The following is a 20,312-nucleotide window of genomic DNA, read 5'->3' as shown; positions in this document are numbered from 1 at the left end:
AACTGGCCAGAAAAAAATCAGAGGCCCTCTGAAAATGTTTGATATTAATTATAATTATATACATGCCCCTGGCATGTTTAATATTAATATTAAATAATAAACATCCCATGCATCTTGTCTGAGTAAGATTTTTACCTGATGTTTCTGAGATTTTCTATGTGCTGGTGAAAGCTTGGGTTGGGTGCTCTGGCTTTTGGAATTTCAATATTCATGATGGCTTTCTTATTTTTCAGATTTCTTTTGATGGCATCTATGCAAACATGAGAATGGTTCACATACTCACATCAGTTGTTGTAAGTCTTCATATTTGGCAGAATGTTTCCTATAGTGACAGGGAATTGTTAATTAATTGACTAATTGTAATATAAAGGAGTGAATATTAAACTTTAAACACTTTTTGCCAAGGTTGAATTTTAAAGGATCAGAGAATTTTTAGGCTTGGAAAGGTTTAATTCACAGAGGTACAACAGATTCCTTAGGTGCACTGGTTGTATTTTGAATTTCATGTCTTTAGAGAGGTTCTGGATAAATAAAATGAGTCCATGGGTGGGGATTAGAAACTTTTCTCCCAAGATTTTTAGGGAAGCCCTGACATGGCAAAATGAAGGAAGGCAGACTGTCCCACATCTGCTTGAGGCCAGGATAAGAATTTATCCTTATTTGGGATAAGATTTGGTTTGCACAAAACCTTCTTTGTGTGTTTTAACCCGTCAGGAGTCTTGTGAGAACCAAATATTCTCCTGTGAGTATCTTAAATCCCTTCAGAACTGCCCATACACACCCAGCTTGGAGTTGCAGAGCACAGCAGTGCATTTCTAAATGGGCAGATGCTGAATGAGGAGATTTGGCTAAAAATTGAGCTGTATTTTTACACTTTGGACCTATGTAAAGAACACATACTTAAGAAAATCACTGTAATGTCATTTGTCATATAGGTAGAAAGTTATATTTTCATTTTTCTTGCATTCTAGGGATCCAAATGTGAAGTACAGGTGAAAAATGGTGGTATATATGAAGGAGTTTTTAAAACCTACAGTCCTAAGGTAATTTTTTACATTTTGACTCTTCCTTATTGTGAAATTCCTTAATACCAAATAACCAACATTAGATTAAAATTCAAATATTTGCCATGAATTATATTTTACTGTTAATGCCTAGATTTACACCAGCAGATTGTAAACACCTGGTTTTTTGCAAACAATGTGAATTTTTTGAGGGGATGACTGTGCAGTGAAGCAGTGCCTTGTGTTTGTGTTTCCCACAGTGTGATTTAGTGGTTGATGCTGCTCATCGGAAAACTGCAGAATCCAGTTTGGGGCCAAAACGGGAGGACATCCTGGAGAGTATCTTGTTCAAGTCTTCAGACTTTGTTATGGTGCATTTTAAAGATATGGATACCAATTATGCCAGAAGAGGTATATTTGTTTTCAATTTTTTAATTTAAGATTTTTTTTAAGATTATAATTCAAGGTTTTTCGAAGTAGATGCTTTGGGATCCAAATGCTGAAGTTCATGGTTAGATTCGTGATTCTTAGAGAGTGCAAAACTTCAGCAGCTTGTGAAATCAGAAATTTATAAATTAAAAAAAAAGAAAATTGAGTAGCTGGTTTGGTGTCTGGAAAGCAAAGCCTCAGTGTTTTTACAGAATATTTTATAGATTCTTTGGGAGGTAGACACGTTTTTTGTAAATGTCTTTCTAAATTTCTCTGTTAAGTGTTATGCAAGAATCATTGAATACAGAAAATCTTTGGAAAAAGACGATTTCTCTGAGTTCAGATATATAGAGTCTATACTGAAGTAACTTCTCTTGCATTCATAGAAATATTCTATAAATACTCCTGCAAACAAAGTTTTAAATTCTTTTAAAATCCTCTATTTGTGTTTTAATTTCCCCTCTAATTCTTGTAGTCCTGTAGGTAAAGCTCCTCAAAATACAGAGAGGTGACAGACAAGTCTTAAAATCTCGAAGACATTGAAACTGTTCAAATTAAACAATTTTGCAGGCAGTCTTCATACTTTTAATGTCTGACCTCTGATTATTCTTCTAAAACCTAAGAGCTCACGAGTCAGTTCTATTCCTTTGCAGATTTCTCTGGTTTTGGGCAGCAAATCTCCAGATTTATGCTTAATGTTGCTGATTTGCTGGGGTAAGGAATAAAAGGAAACACACAGGTTTTTATGGCATGGAGTGAAATTGTCTCTGTGTGCATTTACAGGTTGATTAACAACTGTCACAGGAGCTCGGTGGTTATTGGAACACAGGTTTTATTCCCATTAGCAGGGGCTTAGAGATGTGTAGGGAGCTGAGAACATTTAATGAGAATTCCTCTTTTTACCTTGTGTTTGTACCTGATCTAAAGCTGCAGAATGAGAGGTTTGTTGTTTCAAGGAATTTTTGCTTTTCCCAGATGATGATGCATAATGTCAGAGCAAATGCAGCATTGAAATGCAGATAAATTCCAGGTTCTGGATGGGACTTGGAATTTAAATTACATGAGAGCAGTTTTATAATGGGTTTGGTATGAACATCACTTTAATGTAAATGCAAACTGGGCTCTCCCTCACCCAATCTTTATATATTTTGAGCAGACTGACTGAGGAATATACTACTGCTTCTAGGAATAATTACTCAATGGACATTTTCTAGAAGAAAATGACTGTTTCAAGTTGAACAGTCCCCCTGTTCACTTTATTAGGTGGAATGACTGAGTCTAAATCTCTTAAATACTGGAGAGCTGAAATAAAGCCATAAAGACTTGGAGCAAGATAAACTGGAGGGCTGCAGAACTTGATAACTCAGAGTGGGTGAATTAATCTGCTTTCCATTTTGTCTCAAAAATACATTATCTAGAAATGACACTCGAAAGTGTAACTCAGTCTCTGATCACACCTTCAAATTAGAGCAATGAGGGACTTTCTGCTGCCTGGGAAATTAAATAAGCAAGGATTCAAAAGGCTGGAAGTTTATGAATGTGCATGGAGGAACTGCTGGCCTTTTGTTCTTGTAAATGAACCCAAATCTTCATGGTACTGGATGATTTAGAGTGAAAACTGACTCTGAACTCCTGCCTCAGGACTTGGTGCTCCTTGTTTAGGGGATTGTCCCTGCTTGGTGCTCTGGTTGCACTTACCTGGGAACAGAGACTTTGAAATTGTCTGACCCTCAATGGTTTTTGGCTCTTTCACAGACAAGTGAGGAGAATTTGGAAATTCCTTGATGGAAAGGCTTTAAAATCAGAGTCAAATAAAAGGGTTTTTCACAAGCTCTCCATTGAGAGGCTTACCTGGAGTAGGGATATTGGGGCCTGATGATCCTTGTGGGTCCCTTCCAACTCAGAATATTCTGTGATTCTCTCTGTGTAGTTTCTTACCCTGTAGGAGACTTCTAGAATTTGTGGAGCCCTTGAATTAAATAAATTTCTACAGGAGATACTGCTTTGAAAATTTTAATACATCCTGGTCTCCCAGTTCAGTATAAGTATCTGTGGATTTTATTTTGACATTTGTTCCCTGCTGGGCTGGAGGAATGTGGACAAATGAGCTCCTGGCTGTGGGTCTGGATCTTCTGCTCCACCCTCAGATTTGAGCAGCAGAGATGTTCTCTGCATGATGAAAAAGAGACTGGAAGAGGAATGGGAAAGAGCAGCAGGCGGGGAGAAATGGAATGGGATGGAGTCTGCTTTCAGAAGAAGGAAAATAGAGCTGTGTGTGAAAAGCTTCTGCCAGAGCCTGCCAGGCAGCTCCCCGTGCTATCACAGCCCTGCAGCTTTGGGGCAGGGAGCTGATAACCCAGCCAGGGAGTTCAGGGAGGGAACACCAGTGCAGGCCTGGGGGTGGAACTGGGAGCAGCACACGTGGGTTGGTGCCAAGCATGACACTGCACCTTCAGAGGCACCCGAGGAGACAGCCTGGGGTCTGCCCAGATTGCAGAAATTGGGAGGGTTGGGAGAAAAAGGGGTGGGTCTGTGCAGAGAGGGGTGTTGTGGCTGTGAATGTTCAAAGAATTCATGTGTTCCTGCTTCCTGGGCCCTTGTTTGGGCTCTGTCAGTCTGCACAGACCTGGCAGCTCCTGGAGGTGCCTGTGTGGCTTCCAGAGGGTCTCTCTCTGCAGAACTGAGGTTTGCTGCAGTACAGGCAGGCTGATGAATGACACATCCACTGGAAAACCCAGGTGAAGCTGTATTAAACCCATCATCCCCCTTTCAGACTGTTCTGTCTGCTTTTAAAGAGGGACTGACACTGATTTCTGTATGTGCAGTGGAAATCAGCTGCTAAAAAGCCACTCTCAGTCAGGCTGAAATCCTTGGCTGTACATTAATATTATCACATCTTTCTGCTTCACCTTTGAGTGCTGAGATCTTGCTGGGTGATTTGGGCTCCTGATTGATGCAGGAGGTTCTGTTTCTCCTGATTCTACACAAGAGATGTTTCCTGGAGCCCTGATCAGTCCACAGAGCTGGTTTGCATGGGATTCAAATTTCAGTGAAGGCTTTGGAGTTGCTTTCTTGGCTTGTCTTTAAAGACAAGACAATTCAAACATCATAACTTACTGGTAAAGTAAAAGACTTCTGCAATGTTTTTATTGTTTTTTGGCACGTTGAGGAGAATACTATAAATCCAATGAAAAGAAAAAGGCAGAAGAGAATTGGCTATTTAAGTTTTTCCTTGAATTAGCTCTGAAAGTGGCATCCTTCCAGAGAAAGTGTTGCAAGGGGAATTACAGAAGGCATCTTATGAACAAAGGAAGGAAATGTTGGCTCTGCAGAGCCGGTGGTAACTGGTTTTAATGTTTCAAATCAGTAGTAAGTAGTTACAAAACAAATCAGACTTTACAGCTGAAGCCTTTAAGGTGAAACCTCAGTTTACTTTGGCTTGATCAAAGCTTCATTGAGTGGCATCAGCACCTTTGGCACGTAACACTGATTGGTTTAATGGCATTTTCAACTGCAGACTGGCACTTAATTGCACATTTGTGCTCTTCACCAAAATCTGTTTGTGAAAACAAGCATGTTAGACATTGAAATTAATTAAACCCGGGCTCTTAATTGCTCTGTTCTGGCACTTTTTTCTTTAACTCATTTAGTAGCACACACTTGAAGAATTCGCCCCAGCTGAGTTTTTTTGCAGAATGTGTCTTTTTAATTTGTCTTTATATGAATTTCCATTGCACAGAGTTCTCCTTGGGATTTTTTTTTCCATTCATGAAAAATGATTTCATCATTTTTTACCAGGCTTTAAAACGAGGTCTTTGATACCCAACTCCTCTGCTTAGGAAATGTCACATTAAGCAGGTACAGAGGCAGTAGGGGCTAATTAAGTGTTACAGCCTGAGCCTCTTGTTTCACCGGGTTCCATTTGATCTTTAACTCAGGTTTTAGCGTGTAGAAAAGGGATTGATTAAAAATTTGGCCTTGTCAAGGTGTCATGTGAATTGCTCGTTCAACAGCTCAGAGATAAGTGGCACCTGATAAGGGGGAAGCTGAGCCTGTGCAGTATCTTGTCAGTTATTGCTTCTAGCAGCAGCTCATGCTTTACCTTCTACTTTATTAATCATCTTAAGAGCCACATTTTTGGTTTGGAAGCTGTTATTTTTAGAGTTTTTTACGTTCTTTCTCCAATTTTGGTAGAGGCTTTGCTGGGTTTTTAATTCTGCTGTCGTTTGTTCCAGGGAAATACTGATCTGTGCCTTAAAGGTACCTTAAAATCCTGCTGCATTTAAACCTTGCCTGGAAGCTCTTGAGACCACATTGTCTGACTGGGAGTGCCTTTGTAGCTTGAATTTCTCCTGTGTCTGGATTTTCTTTGAGTTGTAGGGGTTAAACAGGCACAGTCTCACTCGTGATTTTAATTGTAAAATGAGAGAGGATCACAGAGCAGTGGAGCTTCCTGTGATACACTGAATTTACTGAGAAACTTAGCAGTGACTGCTCACATCCTACTGAGACCTGTAGCACTTGCTGATAGTGGAGTTTTTGTTTTGACTCGGGTGTTTTTTCCATCTGTATCATTACAATAACAGCCCTTCTGAATGTTTATGTGGCTGTTTAAGTAAGAAAATTAGTGGGTTGAGTAGATGAGTCTTGTTGAGCTGGTATTTTATTCTCAGTATCCAAAATGGCACAATTGTGTGGAGTTTGCCTGGAGGAATTTAATAGAAATTAAGGAAACACCCTTCTGAAACATAAATTGCCTTCATCAGGTGCTGCTCCTAATCCATATTTATCTAATCTCACTGGAGAGGAGCACCCTCCACTCCCAGAGATGCAAAAACAAACTTCAGCTTCCTAAAAAGACATAAACAGCCTCCAACTTGGATTTGGTGTAAAATGTCCCAATCTGAGCAGAAATAAAACATGGAATCAATGATGTTTGGGGCAGGAGCAGCACTGGTTTATCTGAGTTAAGCCATGGGGTATTGATAATGTAAATGCAGAGTTTCCATTCTTAAAAAATCTTTAAAATCTCCTCTTTAGCTACTACTTAACTATGAGTTGTAGCACTGTGTTTGTTGTGTGTAGTTTCAGATGACATTTGAACACATATATGTAGTATATATTATAATAAAATATATTTTAAAAGCTGTTTATATGAACATTTCATGGGATAGTGCTGGCTGTTATTACACAGACCAAGCACAGTGAAGTTTTATCCAATATATGTGCAGAATTTCACTGTGAGATTGGGTAAAACAGGAATTGAAGCAGTGTCAGCAGTCTCTCTTTAAAACATCCTCAGTGATTGTGTAAAAGCTGTTACATCAGTGACCAACTTCATATGTTGGGAATTCTTTTCATAATAGCTTTAAAGTTCATTTTATTATTTTTTTTTAGGCAGATTTTTAGATCTTGCCAGAAGTTAATTTAGGCCACGTTTTTCCTTATCTGGCACTGGCTGGTGGTTTGATCTCATCTTTTCTAAAGGTCTGAAATGTTTGCTCCTTATTTTGTCAGGAGAATGATGATAGGAAATTCTGGATTGAAGACTTATTTATTTTAGGCTGATTTATTTATTTATGAGCTTATAACAAGCTTATTTGATTTTTTTAAAGTTCTGTATGTAGTTCTGAGATCTAGTTGCTTACAAACACAAAAGCTTGGCTTCCTTGGTGAATGGCTTTAGAAATATTTTTACAGCAATACTCTGTAATACTCTGGTCTTAAGTCTGGCTTGAATGAAACATGAACAAATCAAAATAAATGTTTGTGAGCTTTATTTTTTTGATGTTTTTATAACTTCTTTAAACAATAGAAGAACCTTACTGGTTGTTTATTCTGTTATGTTGTTGAGAACAAAAAGTAGAGAGTTCTGGTTTTTTCTGTGTGATTTGGATAAGCTGCTGCTTGGAAAAACTCTGTCAGGAGAGGGGAGACCCCTGTGTTCAATGTCACAGGAAATGGGGGATGGATAATTAAAGCTGATGGATAATTACTCTGTTGGTGTGTTGAGGAGTTGTGGAAAGAGAAGAAATTTGGATATTTGAAAGGAAATGGGTATTTTGCCCATTTAAGGAGTTGCTTTCCCGCTTTTTTGATATTTGCACACTACTGTGATGTGCAGTTGTGTGGGCTGCTTGGAAAAGAATTTTATACAAGTCTTGGGTTTTCTGGAGGAATAAGGATCCTTGTGTTGTCTTTTTTTCCTCTTTTTCTCCCCCAAATACACATGCAATTGTAGGAAACCTTTTGAAATAACCGGAAATAATTCTATTTTCTGATATGGGAGAAGTTAATCTGTACTTTAAGTCTGGAGTGGGCACCTTTCTGATGTCCAGTACCTCCAAGAGAAGGGGGATGGTGACATTGTGCCTGTGATTCAGCTGTGTTTGGGCTGCTCCTCAGATAAAAACCAGTGTGCCAACTTGCCCAAACTGGTCTCACTGGTCCCATCCCTCCCCACTGTGTTGCAGATGCTTTTACTGATTCAGCCATCAGTGCTAAAGTCAATGGAGAGCACAAGGAGAAGGATCTGGAACCCTGGGATGGAGGAGAGAACACGGCTTCCGAGGAGCTGGAGGCGCTGGAGACCGATGTCGTAAGTGATGCCTTTTATCCTCTCAGTAGAAAATGAGCTCTTTCCCTGGGCATGCCTTGAAATAATTCCTTAATTTCAATCTGGTAATGATCTTTGGAGGAGCAGATTTGCTGTCCTGATGTGCTGGTGGATGTTCAGCCTTTGCCAGCAGCTGCCACGGCCCTTTGGAACGCTCTGGCTGAGAATAGCTGCCTTTCAAATGGCATTTTTGGTAAATTCTCACCAATGGCAGCTGCTTTGGCTCCTGGAGCCAAAGAGCAGCTTTTGTTAAGGACTCCAAATCCATCAGTGCCCCAAAGTGATTGATGTTTAATCAGAGTATTCCTGTCTGACTGTCACTGCACTTGGAAATTATGGGGAGATTGTGCTCAGCTAAGTGTCCCTGGGCTGCAGACAGAGGGAATTGATGGAAGCCTGACCCAAGCACAGGGACAAGCTCAGATTATGAATCATTAGATGAAGAATATGGCCTCAAATGCCATGTCCTCATCTATCACAGCTTTTCCTCAAGCAGAAATTCTTGTAGCCAGGTATTCAGCCTGCGGTGTGTTGTAGGAGATAATATTACTGATTAGAGAGTATTAACTTTGGGTAATTCTCCTGTCAGTTTTGGTGCCCATACTGTAGAGCTGAGATTTATTTGGAATATCCAATACTCTCAGTGCTTTTATAAAATATTCAAACCATTTATTGTTGTGCTTGAGTGCTGTGATAACAATTTTACTGAAGTGGGGGAGTTGGGCAGATCAGCAGGAGCCTTCTGCCTGTGGTGCCTCTCAGGTAATTCCATCAGGGCTTTTGAAAAGTTTCAGAAGTGTTAATTTGCACTTTTTGGAAAAGACAAAAGAGATATTAATGTATGTATGTCTTGTCTTTTAGTTCAGAGTGAGCATGTACTAAAAAAACCTCATAAAAACAGAACAAAGACTCACAACAAACAAAAAAAAAAGGGATTTTGAAGGTAGAATCTGTGCAGCTGATAAACAAAGCTCCCTGAAATAAACTGTGGCATTAATAACTTTGTTATCTGGACAGTGAATTCATAGGGTCAGGAAAAAGGGCAGAAGGTCTAACTTCTGCCATCAGCCCTTAATTTGAAGGGAATATGTTTCCAGTGTCATTTTGAAAAACCAGCATCATTTTCTTCTAGTCTAATGGATGGGATCCCAATGACATGTTTCGTTACAATGAAGAAAATTATGGTGTAGTGTCAACTTATGACAGCAGTTTATCTTCTTATACGTAAGTTCCAAAATATTTTGTTATTAGATTTGTATTGAATGTTCTTCCCTTGGTTTGACAAACTTTATATTCTGCAGCTCGTTTTGCTTAGTTTCTGAAGTTGTGGAATCGAATAACTGCAAAAGCAATGAATGAATGGTGCCTAAGAAACCTTGCCAGCTTTCTGTGAATAGTTAGATGTAGAAATCTTTATATATTCCCTTAAATGGGCACAGCTCATTCCCATTGCAGAGTTTTCTGAATTTAGCCATGCAATAAGCCTTGTTTCTTGCAGAAACTCCCAGAGATAGGGTGGAAAGCTGTGAATTAATCTGTGTGCAGCTGCTATACCTATAGCTTTTGTTTAACCTAGCAGAGCAGTTTGGCTAAATCCTGATTTTATTGAGACAATTGACCTGGAAGATACTGGAATGCTGAAAAGCTGCTGATAACCAGGGTGGGGGTTGTGTGCTGGGGATGGCTTGTTTAGCAGACTTGTGCAGCTCCAAGCTGAAGTTTTAGTTAAATATAATAACAACTGGAATATAGAAGTCGTATAAAGGCTGCTCTGGCTACTCTGGCAGTGATTTATTCCCCAGGGTCTGCAGCTATAATGTTCACTGCAACTGCAACACAAATGGACTGCAGATGTTCACAGCCATTGTGAAATGGCTTCAGTATTTCCCCACTCTTTTAACCCCCAAAGCAGGAACTTATTTTTCTGAATATCAGGGAATCACAGTGAATATTTTGATTTTTTTGTGGTGTGTGTGTGCACTTGTCCACAGGTCTCTGGTTCAGCAATCTGATTGCTCTGTTTTGTGCAAATGGACCTGTAACGTGGTGATAATCAAAGTGTCCTAATCCGATTATGTCTGAGTCCTGGGGAAGCTGTTCTTTCCTTCCCCTCACTGCTCTAAGTACTTTTTGTACTTTTGAACTTTAGTCTTCCATCTTTCTGCTTTCTGGATATTAATGGAAACAGATTAAAAACATGAAGGTGGCTTTAAATGAATTCCATTTTTTTTTTCGCCCCTAGTCAAGCAACTTGCTTTGCATATCAGTCTGCTAAACTGGGAAGCTCTTTTCCTGATTTTGCAATTCTGGGATGAGCAGCAGTGTAGTTAAATAAAGGATTGTAAAGGATTTATTGTTTGATTGTTTTCTCTTCCTAGAGCTGAGCAGTAGCAGGTATAGTTTGTCAAACTGCATCAAGGTACAAGTTTGTATTGATCATCACCAGGGTTCTGAGCAATGTCATCCTGTTCATCCCCTTCCTCTCATCTTTAATGGCCTGTTAGAAAACATGAAATCATTCCCTGCCTTTTTAGATTGCCATACATCCCTTCATCTTTTGCACTCACTTTAAATAAATGAGGATTGTTGCCTGTTCTCCTTTATTGTGTTATTAACAAAGGAGCCTGGGACCAGGTTTGCATTCATGTAAATCTTATTTGAGCCAAAGCTTTATGCTGAAGGGTTTTATTGAATATTCTTGCAGTTACCATTGATAAGGCCAGTAAATGTTTAGACTGGCCAAAAAATGTGGGGAAAAACTTGTGCTGCAGTAGCTGAGTGCTGGCTTGGAATTTGGCAGAGCCACTTGTTTTCCTCGTTCTGCCACCAACACTTGAGCAATTTTGCATATATTATTGTATACCTGGCTTGTATCTCCACTTACTTTCTTTGTTTTTCTTCTTTATATTATTCAAAATACGGGCAGTAATGATTCTATAATGCCCAGCAGAGCATGGGCCAAGCCTCAGCTCTCCTCCCTGTTTTTATGTAGCTTATTCTAAAGTAAGGTTGGTGGAACAGCTTCTGCAACTTGAAGTTAAAGTCTGGGGAAAAATTGTTTTTTAAAACCTGACACAAGAATTAGGACAGGTAAACCCCAAAAACGGGTGGCAGGAGGAGGTGCCAGGTCTGATCCCATCCCTGGTTGGGTTTTTTCAGTGTTTCAGTGCTCATGTATTGAATTTTGACTTGGTGGCTTTCCTAAGGGATGATTTTTGCAATATTCCATTGCCTGCCATAGAGAGAGGCATGGAATGGATGGGATTGAGGTCCTGGCACTCACAGATGGGGCAGGAATTTCTGGTCCTGTGCTCTGAAGTGTTCCATCCACCTTTTCTGCAGTTCTTCATAACTGGGAGAGCTGAAATTCTGTGGCTGGAATTATGAAAGGATTAAGAATGTCACTCTAATTTCAGTAGGATTGTATCTGCTGGCAGTGTGTAAATAGCTAAAAAAAATTCAAATTTGAGCTCTTGGAGTAGCTTCCTATGTAAACAGCACTCTGAGGCTTTTTATTGCTGATGTTCTGAACCATGTTAAAAGTTGGAGCATTGCACAGCTTTAGGATTTTACAAATCCTGTGCAAAAGTTCTACACCCTGCCCTCAGCTCTCTAGGCAGGTAAATGACCCTGAATTTGTCCATAATATCAAACCAGTCCAGGAGGTTTTCTATTAAAAATAAGACAGCGAGTCTACTGGCTTAGAAGGAAGATTTTTTTTCCCCCTCTGACTCCATTAGAACTAACAGTGTGTGATTTTTGTAGCTCCTTTGTGCTTTTGAATGCATTTCAGAGATTCTTTTCCTTTCCATTGTCTTTTTAGGGTGCCATTAGAAAGAGATAATTCAGAAGAGTTTTTAAAACGGGAAGCCAGAGCAACTCAATTAGCAGAGGAAATTGAATCAAGTGCCCAATACAAAGCTCGGGTTGCCTTGGAAAATGATGAAAGGACAGAAGAAGAAAAATATACTGCTGTTCAGAGAAATGCTAATGAAAGAGAAGGACATGGTGTGAACACTAGGTACTTGAGTGCACTATGAATAGTATTTTTATTTAAATTATGGAGGTATTTTGGTTCTGTAGCACTTTGCTCATTGATACTGGGCTTTTTCAGCAGGCCTGATTAGGTTTGGAACCTTGTGTAAACAATCCTGTGCTGGTTTTGGCACTCAGGCTGACTTGGACACCTCTGCCTGGCCCTGTATTATCTCTGTAGTGAAACAAACTTCCCCATTCTGACCTGTCACCGTGGTGAATTCGTCCCAAATTACAGGAAGGGGCAGTGGTTTTGCTGTGTCCTGGAAAATTTCAGGCATTACTGCTAAATCCTTCAGTGCCTGTGGGCTCATAAAGTGGACTGTGTGGCCACTGTCAAAAGCCAATTCATAAGGTGACTGTTGGGTCAACATCTGATATTATTTAGACTTTTCCCCTTGGCTTGATGGGAGAAAAAGAGAGAACATGGGGTGCTTTTTGTTGTGTCTCAGCACTAATAGAAATTTGCTGTGTTTCAGAGAAAATAAATACATTCCACCTGGACAGAGGAACAGAGATGTCCTGTCCTGGGGAAGTGGAAGACAAAACTCACCAAGGATGGGCCAGTCTGGATCAGGCCCACCAATCTCCAGGTCTGGATCCCACACTTCAGAATTCAGCCCTAACTCTGGAGCAGATCAAAGAGTAGTTAACGGAGGCAAGTATCTGAAATCTGAATGAAAATACCTCACAACAGATAATTACCTCATTGTATTGAAATGCTGTGGGGTTAGGCTGTGTATTCCATAAACCAGGTTAGCATTCTTCATTTAACACAGAGGCTGTGAGTTGGATTTGGGCTTAATTTACAGAGCAACGCTGATTGCACTGCACTCTCTGTGGTTTTGCAGAGCAGAAATGTCATTTATTTTCTCCCTCAAACACCTCTGTCTTAGATGATGGCGCACTGTGTGGATTTAAAGATGAAAAACTGCAGCAGCACTGCAAAGCTCTGTGTGGAGGAGCAGCAGTGCTGACACCTGGTGAGAGGCAGTGGCAGGAGGAAGCTTCCCTGCCTTTCTGGAAAAGAATAAAGCCACTTGCTGACTTTATGAAAAGGAAAGGGGGAAAAACAAGAGCAGTGTTAGAGAAAAGGAATCCAAAGCCTTCCCTCCAAATGAGTATTTGAGTATTTTCTGCTGGACACGTGGGTAGTGTTTCTAAGCAGGCATCAGTAGGCAGGAATTGGTGTTCCAGAAGCCAAACACCATTTCTGGAGATGGATTTCAGCAGTGGCCTGTCCTCAAGGCATTCTTTTTAGAATTTAAAAATGCTATTATAACAACTTGCTGTGAATAAATGAAAAATGTGTAATACTCAAGTGATCTGTCTGGAGAGGAAGTCTGAGAAACATCTAAAGGTAAGTGAGACTTCCTTTCTAAAGCCAGAGTCAGCTCTGTAAAGGATGGACAAACTGAGCCTTGCCCAAACAATGCTAACCTTGAAATGTGTCTGTAGTATTTGTGGTTCCTCTCACCCTATTACTCTGCTGAATCAACATCACAGACCTAAAATCCTCAGAATGGCTTGTAAATTCAATTAATTCTGTTTCGGAATCCATGAGCCCTACATCCTAGATTAAAATCCTCCATGAATACCTCAGATAAGGCATAAATGTCAGGATTCAGACACTGAACACCGCTGGTTTTTGTAAAGATCCAGCTCCTAGATGGATATTTCCTCCTCCTTTGGTTTGAGAGTAGCAGTTTGTGTGGTCAGTACTGTTTGTGCACAGCTGTTTGAGAACCTCTGGTAGCTGTTAAGGACCTTGTGGAGTGCTGGGTGCTGTGGAGCATTGGTATGCCAGGCTAACAGATCAAACTTTACTGTCTATTCCTTAGTAGTGTTTGTAGACCCTAATTAACCCTTTGGGGAGCCTGTGCCATTCACAAGTTCAATTTGACCCAAAAAACCAAAGCAAACCCAACCCTACAGAGACTTTATCTCCTCAATTACCTCCTCAATCCATCCCCAAAGGGTTAAACCGTGGGAAAAAAAACCAAAAAAAAAATCATTTTGTCATATTTTACTTTTTTTTTTCTGTTGACCTCCCCTTCCCCCTACCCCACCCTCCCCTCCCTTCCCTCCCCCCACCCCCCATAATTTTTTTCTTTAGTTTTTATACTTTCCTTCATATCATTTGTTCTGTCAGGTGTTCCCTGGCCATCGCCTTGCCCATCTCCTTCCTCTCGCCCACCTTCTCGCTACCAGTCAGGTCCCAACTCTCTTCCACCTCGGGCAGCCACCCCTACACGGCCGCCCTCCAGGCCCCCCTCGCGGCCCTCCAGGCCCCCGTCTCACCCCTCTGCTCATGGTTCTCCAGCTCCTGTCTCTACTATGCCTAAACGCATGTCTTCAGAAGGTACAATATACCAGATTTGTTCTTTTTTTTTTTTTTTTTTTTGTGGTTTTTCTTTTGTTTCATCTTTGTTTAACTCCTCCGTGAGGTTTTTTTTTTTTTTTTAATTATTGAGTTGTTCTGGGTTTTTTTTTTTTGTTGTTGTTGTTGTTGTTTATTTTTCCTCTTCATTACTTAACCTGTAATTTGTGTTTAACTTTAGTTTATCAGACTATTTCTATTAACCTTTTTGTTTTTGTTTTTTCGTTGGTTTGGTTGGTGGTTTGTTGGTTTTTTTGTTCGTTTGTTTGGTTTGAAGAGCTTTACAAAAACGAAAGAAAGCTGTGAAATTTCCCGAGTTTGGTATGAAATTAAACTCAGCTTTGTAAACGCTGCTCAGTGTCTTAAATTAACATGCAGGACCTGATAACTTTAGAGAGCATCTTCAGGACTATAAATTTATATAAAATACCAATTTTAACACATTTGTTCCACAAAAAGCATAACTAAATCACTGAATCACCTCTTGTAAAGCAACCAATGATAATAATGATAATAAAAATGCTGTATTCAGAGAAGTGAACTGTGAAATGGGGTAGGATGAGCTGCTTCAAAGGTGACTTGTAGGAAATTTTTATTCAGAACAATAAATCAGCTCCCTAGCAGTCAACAACACTCAGAGAAAGGCTGATCTGTGAGTCTTTGGTACCTGTGTGCAGAATTATCCCAACTAAATTTATCCTGGGAGGGCACAATTAGGAACATGGTTCATAATTTTTATTTCAAGTGCATTTAAACCCTGCACAACACGGTGTAGCAAGCCTAGAAAATGCAAAGTGGTTGTACTGAGCTCCCTGGATACTGGCAGTGGGTGCTGGAGCCACTGGAGCCACAGGAGAGAGAGGAATAATCCCTCAGACTGAGCAGGAGCACTGGGAAATGCTCCTGACCAAAAAGTGGGTGGTAGCCACATCTGGCCTACTGTCCATTTATTGTGGGGGCTTATTTCTGGAGTAAGGAACTGAAAATCTACCTGCAAATTGAATTATTTCTTAGTGCTTGTGGTCGGTTTGTCAGGCATGCAGTGAAGTGCTGCTTATTGCAACCTTTAATTCCTGCTGCTGCAAGGTCATTCCTGGGAAATGTGTGTTCTTTAAAACACTCACCTGTATGAAATTTGCATTGAAATGGACTTCACATGGTTAAAATAGAGGCTGACATTTAAAGATTTATGTAACTAGGAGAAGTACTTGGTATTTTAGAAGTTTTTTCTGGAACCTAAAAGCCATTATCTGAACCTGACCCTGTTACTGACCTACGTTAAAAATGAACTGCAATCAGCCAGATTCTGTTCACACACGGTTTTTCCTTTTGATGTATCAACATTGGAGTCTAATCCTGTAAAGAAAATGTTTATTAGGATGTAAGAAATTGTGTTGCTGCTTAGATTGAAGCATAACTATGGTGTGGCAGCTGTACAGGCTGTGCAGAATTCCTGTATTCACTTATGACTTTGGCTGCTGGTGTTAAACATGCATGACTTGAACCTTGGGATAACAATCCCTTGTTTAGTTGCAATTTTCGCTGACTTGTAAATGAATTGTGCCCTGCTGCAGGCAATTCAGCCTCGCTGCAGAGAATGCTCTGCTGAAATTCCCCAAGAGCATTGGTCAGCCAGTGGGGACTATAAATGGTTGGGATCACTGACCACCTGACAAAAAGCACCGGGAAGTTTTTATTTTCTGGAAAAATGTTTGATAGCCTGGAACTGGGCTTCTCCAGGGGCAGCTGCACCACTGGCCTGTATGGTTATTATGGTTATTACTGCTTGCACTTGGCAGTGGTGGATGCTTGGGTTGAAATATTTTCAATCCAGGCCTTGCACACCTATTTCAGTGCTGACAAAGCCTCTGAATACCCAGGAGCTGCCCTGGGGAGGCAATGAGTGTTGGCAGCCTGGCTGGACCAATGACTTGGCATTTTTAGGATATCAATGCCAACTGCTTGATTTTATTGCTGCTCTATTGAGAATTTTAAGATTAAATGCCATTTTAAGAAGAGCTCGGGTTTTCCGCAGTGGACACGAAGCACTGATTGTGTGGGGTTGTCTTTTTTCCTCAGGGCCTCCACGGATGTCTCCAAAGGCTCAACGGCACCCTCGAGGTCACAGAGTCTCTACTGGTAGGGGTACAATTTCAAGTGGCTTAGAATTTGTATCTCATAATGCACCTGGGGAAGCATCTACTGCTGCAGTGGCACGAGGCAGCCCTTCAGGTGGGACGTGGTCATCAGTTGTCAGTGGGGGTAGGTAAAGCTTGGCTTATTGCAGGGGGATCCTTATTAAAGCTTGGCTTATTGCAGGGGGATCCTTAGAGTGGGAATGCTCAGCAGAATCCTGCTTTTCCAGGCAATTCAGGCTCTGGATAATCAAATACTGGGCTCAGGTTGGAGTGGGAGAAGGATTTCCCCAGATAGCTGAGTGAGAGTTGGTGCAGTGTTGTCCTAACTGGAGAGGCAGGTGCTGTGTGAAGAGAAAGAAAGGAAAAGTGTGGGGATTAGTTGTTGAAAAGATTCATTTTTAGGGGATTTATTGGAGGAGTCAAGAGGAGTTAGAGATTTGCCACTGCATCCCTGAGTTTGGTTATGGCAGCGTGGCTGGGTTGTGGTTTACAAATGAAGGAGGTGTTTGGGTAGAGGGAGGTCGGTGTTAAAAGATTAAATGATACTCAAGTTCAGTTGGATGTATTTCTCCTTTAAAATTTACAAGGATTTAAAGTGATGATGTTGTTTTTGGCTACTGTAGGAGCAGTTACAGTGAGTGTCTTCTTTTCTTAATCAGTTAATATATATATTTTTAATATGTGACTAGAAAGTTGAAGCTCAGTCTTGTGCCACAGGTTTAGTCTGGAGCTCATGAGTTGAGGCCATGTTCTGGTGAGCTGTCAGGAGCTGGGTGTTTCCCTGAGGGCAAGAGAGCAACAGTTTGGTCCTTTTTAGGTACCTTTTGGGTATTTTTTAGCAGTGCAGAATTCTAGAGGAGCAGAGTGGGAACACATTTCTCAGAAAAAAGGTATAAATTAAACCCACATTGATTTGTTGCCTTGTGAAAAAACAACTTCAGCTCTTCTGTTGTGGCAATATTTGTGATTCACCTTCCCTGATTATATATTATTAATACATATTAATATATATTATATATTAATATGCAAGTAGGACTGTTAAACCACTTACCTGCCTTTCTGCTCACTCATTGAGAGTTAATATGAGACAAAAAGCACGAGTGAGATGAGCAGGAAGCAGGAACTTCAACAACTTTAAAGAATACACAACTCTCCTTGCTGCTTGAGCACAGGAGCAAAAATATACCTAAAACACTCTTTTTTTCAATAGGCTGTGTTGTTTTTCTTCCAGCTGGCAAACCTCCAAAAGAGGACGCTGTAAAATGGATGTGTTTTTTCAGCCCTCTTAAAAAATATTTTACATCTGTTTGTGTGGAGACCTGACCACCTTTTGTGTTCTGCCTGAAACTGGGTTAATGTGAGCTGTTGTAGTTGTACTACTGGGGGATTTGGGGAAACATTTTGCAGATTCTTGATGGGATTAGAGGGCAGTGATAAATTTTGGGGGACAATCTGCAGAGAAATCACCCCATTATCTGCTATGCTGCATTGTAAAGAACTAGGAGATGTGCCTGAAAGGTAAACAGGTTTTTCAGTTACTACATAATGCCTCACAAAGTGTTTCAAAGCATGTCTTTAGCCATTTTAAAACTAAAACAAACTGCTGAGCTCAGGAAGCTCATCCTATAACTGCTTTTTCCTGTTTGTTTCTAGTTCCGAGATTATCCCCTAAAACACACAGGCCTAGGTCTCCAAGGCAGAGCACCACTCCCATGGGACCAGCTCTGCCTTCTCCTCAGCCTGGTGCTATTCCCACTGAATCTGTTGCCATGCCTGTTCCAGCTGCCTCTCCTACACCTGCCAGCCCTGCATCCAACAGAGCAGTCACCCCTTCCAATGAAGGTAAGTGGCCCTCAGAACCTTGAAAATTCTCCTTTTTCCCTAATTCCTGGCAAGGAGTGTGCCTGGACAAGCAGAGCTGCTTGCTGAGTGATGGGAGAGCTTGGGGTGCATTGAATTCTACTGTGAGTTCCCGTTTCTCCAGCTTTAAACTAAGGTTGGAGAGAGGCTTTTTGAGAAGTCTTTATGCTGATTTTCTCGTGCCTTTATAGGTGTCTGACTTAATTGAGGATTTCTTTTTCCAAACTGAGTTTTTGCCTCTTTTCTGTGTTAAAGAAACGCAGGCCACTGGCTTCAAAGAACTATTTTGAACACAGCAAAAGGAATGGGAGAAAAAAACCATTCAGGAGCAGTAAATGTCAATTTACAGTCAAATAAATGTCTGAGAACTCTCAAATCTTTGTAGCATTCTGTATGATGAGCTTGGACTGCTGCAAATAACTGGCTCTAAGTTTATAGTTTGTTCAGCCTAGTTAAGGTTTTGTGCATGAAGAGAGGGATGAGTTTAATTGTTTTTTTCCATTTGACTGTAGAATGGGGAGGGAGGATGATCCTCCAGGCACCAACTAGGTAGCAGGAAATGTGTAACTTAAAAGGTTTTTCAAGCTAAAAATGGTCAAATCTCTCCCCTGTTTCTCTCTTGTCTTCTGTCTTTGGTCAGTTGGAGTTGTGTGTAAGAGAATAACTTTGGCAATTTCTTTTCCAGCTAAAGATACAAGGCTTCAGGACCAGAGGCAAAATTCTGCAACTGGAAACAAGGAGAATATAAAGCCAAGTGAGACTTCTCCTAGTTTTTCTAAACCTGAAAACAAAGGTTTGTATCCAAAGCTTTCATGTACTCGAGTGATGTAGGAATTGTGCACACTAAACCTGCTGTCCTGGCTGCTGTAGTTGGCATTTTAAGGAAGGCCTGGAGGCAGTCTGGTGTTCTCCAGTGAAATTTGGTCATGCAGTTGTGAAGTGGCACTTTGAAATGTTGTTTGTGACTCATTCCATCAACACCAAGTGTAGAGATGCTCGTGTGGATGGTGTGATTTCACTTGGTTTTTTTTCTTTTTTTTTTTCCTCCCCTTCTTTCTTTCCCCTGCTCACAGAGCTGCTTTTTAGCTGCCTTTGGACTGAATATGTTTCTGCTTAGAGCTGTGCTCACAATGCTTCTGAGCATTGTTAGCTTTCCTAACTGTGCTTTTTCCTCTCATGCCTTACATTTCTTTGTCTCTGTAGTGTTGTTTGTTCATTCACTTCCCAAAAAAATGTTAAACTGAGAACCAGATTAATTCATTCTCTCATTGGAGAGACCTTTAGGATGAGTCCAGCCATACAGCTCACCTGGACAGCGTTTCTCCTTCTCTTGCTGTGTTTGAAATGCTGGCACAGGCTGGGTTGAGGGTTTTGTTGCAGGTTCTTTGTGTTCAGTGAGTTCTGCAGTCCCTGCACCTCGGGGCTTCTGCCTTGGTGTGGTGCATCAGAACTAAAGATAAATCAGTTATGTAATGCTCTGCTTTCACAGAGGCTTTCTGTGTGCTCATACACATAGGTCATGGAATTGTACCAAATTAAAACCCAAAATAAGGCTCTGGGTTTCATTTTTATATCTGCAAACCCATTCTCTTTCTGCAAACTTAGTAATGTGTATAAAACCTGTATTAGAAAACCTGTGTTAGAAATGCTTGGACAATGTTGATCTTGTATTTGGCAGGTGTCTCTCCAATTGTTTCAGAGCATAGAAAACAGATTGATGATTTAAAGAAATTTAAGAATGACTTTAGGGTAAGTTTCTCTCTGTTAGTGGTGTCATCATTCTCATGTGCATCCAGATTATTTTAATGAATAAACATGCTGCATATGTTAACAGGTCTTTATGCTTTTGC

The 20,312-nt window shown here is 40.5% G+C and overlaps 1 protein-coding gene across 10 annotated transcripts in view; it reads left to right on the top strand.

Moving 5' to 3' along the window:
- Positions 1-20,312, top strand: part of ATXN2 (ataxin 2) — a 49,321-nt gene that overhangs the window by 8,314 nt on the left and 20,695 nt on the right. For 6 of the 10 annotated variants that reach the window (XM_063416089.1, XM_063416092.1, XM_063416087.1 and 3 more), the window contains exons 3-14: positions 234-293; positions 972-1,043; positions 1,265-1,415; positions 7,907-8,031; positions 9,182-9,273; positions 11,873-12,070; positions 12,564-12,742; positions 14,237-14,446; positions 16,544-16,726; positions 18,256-18,444; positions 19,148-19,255; positions 20,141-20,211. In XM_063416089.1, coding sequence (XP_063272159.1) covers positions 234-293; positions 972-1,043; positions 1,265-1,415; positions 7,907-8,031; positions 9,182-9,273; positions 11,873-12,070; positions 12,564-12,742; positions 14,237-14,446; positions 16,544-16,726; positions 18,256-18,444; positions 19,148-19,255; positions 20,141-20,211 — 1,638 coding nt within the window. The remainder of the gene's footprint in view (positions 1-233; positions 294-971; positions 1,044-1,264; positions 1,416-7,906; positions 8,032-9,181; positions 9,274-11,872; positions 12,071-12,563; positions 12,743-14,236; positions 14,447-16,543; positions 16,727-18,255; positions 18,445-19,147; positions 19,256-20,140; positions 20,212-20,312) is intronic. The other 4 variants (XM_063416088.1, XM_063416090.1, XM_063416094.1 and 1 more) reach the window with 4 other exon arrangements.

This window comes from Prinia subflava, chromosome 19, assembly GCF_021018805.1.
Source record: "Prinia subflava isolate CZ2003 ecotype Zambia chromosome 19, Cam_Psub_1.2, whole genome shotgun sequence".
Classification (NCBI taxonomy): domain Eukaryota; kingdom Metazoa; phylum Chordata; class Aves; order Passeriformes; family Cisticolidae; genus Prinia; species Prinia subflava.
Note: the sequence above shows the minus strand (reverse complement) of the source record. Positions and strands in the feature narration are given on the sequence as shown.